Raw genomic sequence first — 6793 nt, forward strand, 5'->3', positions numbered from 1 at the left:
TATAAGAACATATTTTTTTCTTTGATGATGATGATGATGATGATGATGATGGTGTAGAATTTGATAGGGTCCAGGTAATCTATACAACAAAATGTCAAAACATAATTTAGGTTTTTTATTTTGTTTTTATTTATATTAAGAGTAATCTAACATTTTAAAACATAAATACTACAATGTGTGTGTGTGTGTGTGTGTGTGTGTGTGTGTGTGTGTGTGTGTGTGTGTGTGTGTGTGTGTGTGTGTGTGTGTGTGTGTGTGTGTGTGTGTGTGTGTGTGTGTGTGTAGGCAGAAAGTCCAACATGGAGGAGGTGCAGGACGAGTTGATGCACAGGCTGACTCTGGGTCGCAGCGCTCAGAAGAAGCTGCAGGTTTCCTCCTCTTCCTCCTCTTCATCACGAGGAGCAGCAGCCACCTCCTGCAGCATCAGCTACGACTCCACGCCGGAGAACGTCCGGGAGTGGCTGCAGAACAAAGGCTTCAGTCCTGTGTGAGTTAATGTTGATTCATTAGACTTCTTACTGTGCTGAAGGAGCAGGTGTGTGTGCAGGGTTCACAGTGTGTGTGTGTGTGTGTGTGTGTGTGTGTTGTGTTGCAGCACCATCACCAGTCTGGGCGTCCTGACGGGGGCTCAGCTGTTCTCACTGAACAAGGAGGAGCTGAAGACGGTCTGTCCCGACGACGGAGCCCGAGTCTTCAGTCAGGTGACCGTGCAGAAAGCAGCGCTGGAGGTGAGAAACGCGGAGTCATGTGACACCTTAGGTCATACAGGAGGTCATGTGACACCTTAGGTCATACAGGAGGTCATGTGACACCTTTCACCTGTCGTATAACACCTGTTATAGGAGGTGCTTTTATTCTGAAGGGGCTGTAACACCGTTTTTCCACCAACCCGGAGCTGGAGCCGATAAAAATCTGGTTCTTCGTGTTTCCACCGCAGCGGCGCCGGATTTAAGCGCCAAAAAAACAGATCTTTCTGGCCCCACTCGGCTGCCCGGCCAGATCCAAGATCCAATACGAACCAATACGTCACGCTTACCTCAGAGGGGGGGGATTAACCTGGGCTTACAGCTCATGGAGTACAGAGAGTACAAGTTGTAACAGCAGTATCTCTGAGCACAGGGACTACAGCGCGACCACACACTGATACACACACACTTTATAAAGTCCGGCAGCACTAACCGGGTCAGTGTGGTGCTGTTTACTCACCGTACTTTAATCACCGTTCTGTTAGTGAGCATTGGGAAGAGCAGGCAGACGTTCTCCTGTGTATTATTGCAGCTATGGGATGGAATCAGTACATGTGCTACACAGGCTGCCATCACAAGCAAAACCATAAGGAAAACTACGCCGGTAAAATGAGTAGAAAACGGCTTCTGCCACAACAGGATGTCAGAGCAGTGAAGGAAGTCAGAGGAGCTGTGCTGACATCACCTGTCTGAAGACAGAGACACTCTCAGAACAGCACTGTGAAGAAACAGCATCAGTTCAGACTGAACACAGTCACTGATGGGGGGGGGGTATGCATCAGCTGCTGTGACAGACAGTAAATATGAATCAGTCAGAGCGCACGTTAACGATGACGCAGCTCCACTCGGCCTCCGAGCGGTGGAAACACAAGGGGTGCTACAGGCTAGAACCAGAACAGCAAAGGATTGTGTGTGTGTGTGTGTGTGTGTGTGTGTGTGTGTGTGTGTGTGTGTGTGTGTGTGTGTGTGTGTGTGTGTGTGTGTGTGTGTGTGTGTGTGTGTGTGTGTGTGTGTGTGTGTGTGTGTGTGTGTGTGTGTGTGTGTGTGTGTGTGCTCTTTCTGCCCCCCCAAAGGTTGTGTTGGTGTTTATTTCCGCTTGCAGGTTTTCTTCTGACCCCCCCCCCCGATCTTCTGAATCTGTCAGACATTTCTCAGGTATTGTGTAAAAACCCTTGTCCGCTCCTCGTTCTGCCACACACACTGAGGAGCAATCCATTGAGTGACATCACTACGGAACACTCATGATCCTATTGGCTAGCACACATTGTACATGATGGGCTAAGGGGCGGGACATCTCTAAGCTAGTTGACAAATCAGAGCAGACTGGGCTCTGGTATTAGACAGAGGGTGAACAGAGGTGCTGTTATCTCCTGATGTGTCGGTCAGAACGAGGCGTTGGACGTTTCCTGTGTAGCAGCGTTTTAAGGTAGTGCCAGCATCCCCCCCCCCCCCCCCCCCCGCTGTAAACCTCCTTATATCACAGAATGAACCACTTCCTGTTAGACCTCACCCCAACCTCACCTGTAGAGACCAGGATGTAGATCTTCTCGTGGCTGGAGTTAGAGACGACGTGTGTTATGATGCTAGCTTAGCTTTGGTTAGCATGCAGCTAATCGTAGCGTCGGCTGCAACATGAGGACAGAGTAACGTTTCACCTGCAGCTGCTCGCACAAAAGTCAACAAACGCCTGGCAGTACGATGAATAAGAATAATGTGTTCTGTAATATTCTTTTAGTATCTTTTATTTATGTACAGTGGGGCAAAAAAGTATTTAGTCAGCCACCAATTGTGCAAGTTCTCCCATTTAAGAAGATGAGAGAGGCCTGTAATTTTCATCATAGGTACACTTCAACTATGAGAGACAGAATGGGGGAAACAATCCAGGAAATCACATCGTAGGATTTTAATGAATTCATTGTAAATTCCTCGGTAAAATAAGTATTGGGTCACCTACAAACAAGCAAGATTTCTGGCTCTCACAGACCTGTAACTTCTTCTTTAAGAGGCTCCTCTGTCCTCCACTCGTTACCTGTATTAATGGCACCTTTTTGAACTCGTTATCAGTATAAAAGACACCTGTCCACAACCTCAAACAGTCATACTCCAAACTCCACTATGGCCAAGACCAAAGAGCTGTCAAAGGAGACCAGACACAACATTGTAGACCTGCACCAGGCTGGGAAAACTGAATGTGCAATAGGTAAGCAGCTTGGTGGGAAGAAATCAACTGTGGGAGCAATTATTAGAAAATGGAAGACATACAAGACCACTGCTAATCTCCCTCGATCTGGGGCTCCACGCAAGATCTCACCCCGTGGGGTCAAAATGATCACAAGAACGGTGAGCAAAAATGCCAGAACCGCACGGGGGGACCTAGTGAATGACCTGCAGAGAGCTGGGACCAAAGTAACAGAGGCTACCATCAGTAACACACTACGCCGCCAGGGACTTAAATCCTGCAGTTCCAGACGTGTCCCCCTGCTTAAGCCAGTACATGTCCAGGCCCGTCTGAAGTTTGCTAGAGGGCATTTGGATGATCCAGAAGAGGATTGGGAGAATGTCATATGGTCAGATGAAACCAAAATAGAACTTTTTGGTAAAAACTCAACTCGTCGTGTTTGGAGGAGAAAGACTGCAGAGTTGCCTCCAAAGAACACCATACCTACTGTGAAGCATGGGGGTGGAAACATCATGCTCTGGGGCTGTTTTTCTGCAAAGGGACCAGGACGACTGATCCGTGTAAAGGAAAGAATGAATGGGGCCATGTATCGTGAGATTTTGAGTGAAAACCTCCTTCCATCAGCAAGGGCACTGAAGATGAAGCGTGGCTGGGTCTTTCAGCATGACAATGATCCCAAACACACCGCCAGGGCAACGAAGGAGTGGCTTCGTAAGAAGCATTTCAAGGTCCTGGAGTGGCCTAGCCAGTCTCCAGATCTCAACCCCATAGAAAATCTTTGGAGGGAGTTGAAAGTCCGTGTTGCCCAGCGACAGCCCCAAAACATCCCTGCTTTAGAGGAGATCTGCATGGAGGAATGGGCCAAAATACCAGCAACAGTGTGGAAACCTTGTGAAGACTTACAGAAAACGTTTGACCTCTGTCATTGCCAACAAAGGGTATATAACAAAGTATTGAGATGAACTTTTGTTATTGACCAAATACTTATTTTCCACAATCATTTGAAATGAATTCATTAAAATCCTACAATGTGATTTCCTGGATTGTTTCCTCATTCTGTCTCTCATAGTTGAAGTATACCTATGATAAAAATTACAGGCCTCTCTCATCTTTTGAAATGGGAGAACTTGCACAATTGGTGGCTGACTAAATACTTTTCTGCCCCACTGTATATCTTTTAATGGCGATCCTCCAATCAGGTTGCAGCAAATCATTTTATTTTGCTATTTTCTAAATCATGACTCGGCAGATCTTTGAGTGAGCAGCTGTCAACTACGTTACCCAGCATGCCCCTGACCCAGCTGCAGCAGAGGCTTCCTGAGGTCGGTTCACTGGCTGAGTTACACAGAGTTATAGAGCAGCACCGTCTGAGTGTCCCATAAAGCTGGAAACCTTCTGATTTACAGGAGGAAAGAAAGCAGGGCAGCACCGGATGATAGATTTATTTTCAGGTGTTCTTTAATGAAGCCTCTGGGAAAGTACCCTTAGAAAGATGTATTCGAAGAATTTCCCAAAAATGTTGCCAAAAACTAAAAGAGGTTTAATATAAAGAACATGAAGAAGTCTGAAGTCTGAAAAAGAGTCAGTGCAAAATGTGTTTGAGGCTCAACAGGATCGACCTGTTTGTAGAGCTAACGTTGATTTACAGATTTGGTACGGCCCGTACAGCGCTGTAGGAGCTCTAAATTAAGGTGACAATCAAAACTATTAAAGGCAGTTTAGTTTTTGGTTTCATGTCTAACCCGGTGTTTGTTTCCTCCCCTTTCCCTCTCCTTCTATCTCATTTCCTTTTGTCTTTCTTTGCTGTCTCTCTGTCTCTCTCTCTCTCTCTCTCTCTGTCTCCCGTCTCTCTGTCTCTGTCTGTCTGTCTCCCGTCTCTCTCTCTCTGTCTCCTTGTCTCCTGTCTGTCTCCCTCCCTGTCTCCTGTCTGTCTCTGCAGAGGCGTTCAGGCTCTGAGCTTCAGGAGATCATGCGGCGGCGCCAGGAGAAGCTGGCGGCGCTCACCTGTGACTCAGGCGTCGAGTCGTTTGACGAAGGAAGCAACCACTGATCGCTTCCTGCTTCCTTCCTTCTTCACTTATCTCCTTCCTCCTTGTTTTCCCGCTCTCTTCCTCCTCAGGCGGCGGCCGACTACGACCAGTTCCTGGAGATCATGCGGCGCCGACAGGAACTCCTCAGCTCGTCTCCGTAGGGTTTAAACCCGGAAAGATTGTTTGCTGAACTGTGGGACTCTGAGTTTCTGCTGTTTGGAGAATAGGACAAGCTGCTGATTCTCCAAAGTGACGCAGTATTAACGCCTCACGATGAACCCCACACATTTAATATGATCAGTTCCCATTTGGTTTACGTCCTCCAAGACAAGAAACAAATACTCTAAACTAATGATTTGATTTGTTTTCAGTCGAGTTTAACCCTAAAAAGCATCAGCATCAAACCTATTGGGGGTACATCTTTTGTTTAAGAGGGTCATTGATCAAACTTCGATATCATTTGGGACACCTTTGGAGTCTTCGAGGATTTAGAAACACCTTTAAAGCCGGACTGATCTTCCAGAAGTCTGATTCAATCTAATATCAATACAATGATAAAAAGCACAACTGCAGCTTGTAGTTCATTAAACTGCCTTAGTGATTAAAGATCATCTAGAAAAGTCATTAATAATTATAAGACAGAGTATCGTAATATATCAAATGTTATTCCTTAAATCAAATGTTAACTTAATATAAGTATAAAGAACTGATCCACAGAATGCACAAAACCTTCATGATGGTTTGTGGATTCAGCGTTAGTGATTCCTGCAGGGGATTTAGCATGTTTGCACAATAAATATTAAAGCTGTTTCTGAAGCTGAAAGGAAGAAAAATCAAGAGTTGTATCTGAACGTGGAAATGTGCGTTAAAGCTGAAATGAACGTAGTCTGCTTTAAAGTGTTAGCTCCACCCGAACATACTGCTGCTGTTTCTGAGGTTACCTACATTCTCAAATAGGTGCTCCATAAAAAAAGTGACTCTATATTTCTGGATTGCTTTTGTATTTTTATTTGAGTTTTTTGTATTCCTAATTAACAGCTTTAACCCAGTTAGTGACGTCACTGTTTTCAGGTCTATGACCTCACTCACTCATTATTTCCAGTGTGTTCCAACGCAGACAGGTTTCATCAAAGGAATGTTCTAACATTTAGAGATAAAAGTGATGGAACAAATCTGACCTTTTCCTGAAAACTACAAAAAAAGGAAAAGTTTCCAGAGAAAAGTCCGACTATTTTTACCAAAAATTCTGACTTTCAGAATTTTGTGGTAAAAGATTTAACAAATAATTCGGACTTTTTCTGAAACGAGTCGGAAAAAAAGCCTGGATTAAAAACCACAAATAATTCGGACTTTTTTTCTCCACATTTTCATAAATACTTCAGAACTCTAAACCGAGCTGCAGAGGGCTGAGTACGGGTCTGAAGTCTCTTAGTTTAACGCTTGGTCCTTTTTCTTAATGGAGAATTATTTGAGAATTTACGATAAACTGAAAGTCGCCGTAAAGTTTGTTAAATTTAACCGACGACTGTTTTCATCTGGTTACCCTCTAGCTGCGACATTACAGAACACGCTCGATATACAGACACTGTCACGTGGACTGATGGTCCCGATTTAATTTACACTTTAAGGTTTCAGGTGTTCGGATGTGAAGGTCGCAGCCGGGTATAATAATGAGATTCATCTGTGAGTGAAGGCGGCCTGACGTCTGTATTTACTGGAATGTTCTAGAAGCCAATCAGAAATACTTCACTACAAAGTGTATTTGTACGTGTTTAGTTTTCATGGTGCCTTTTCCATATAAATCTGCTCATTCTGCAATAAAGCATTTATAAAAAGCA

At 44.8% G+C, this 6793-nt stretch overlaps 1 protein-coding gene across 18 annotated transcripts in view; it reads left to right on the top strand.

Moving 5' to 3' along the window:
- Positions 1 to 6793, top strand: part of eps8a (EGFR pathway substrate 8a, signaling adaptor) — a 28631-nt gene extending 21838 nt beyond the window's left edge. For 16 of the 18 annotated variants that reach the window (XM_063905623.1, XM_063905609.1, XM_063905618.1 and 13 more), the window contains 3 exons: positions 286 to 487; positions 596 to 728; positions 4865 to 6793. In XM_063905623.1, the coding sequence (XP_063761693.1) occupies positions 286 to 487; positions 596 to 728; positions 4865 to 4975 (446 nt within the window). In that variant the 3' untranslated portion in view covers positions 4976 to 6793. Of the gene's footprint in view, positions 1 to 285; positions 488 to 595; positions 729 to 1848; positions 1902 to 4864 lie in introns of all 18 variants that reach the window. The other 2 variants (XM_063905621.1, XM_063905615.1) reach the window with 2 other exon arrangements.

The sequence above is a fragment of the Eleginops maclovinus genome, chromosome 17 (genome assembly GCF_036324505.1).
Source record: "Eleginops maclovinus isolate JMC-PN-2008 ecotype Puerto Natales chromosome 17, JC_Emac_rtc_rv5, whole genome shotgun sequence".
Lineage (NCBI taxonomy): Eukaryota > Metazoa > Chordata > Actinopteri > Perciformes > Eleginopidae > Eleginops > Eleginops maclovinus.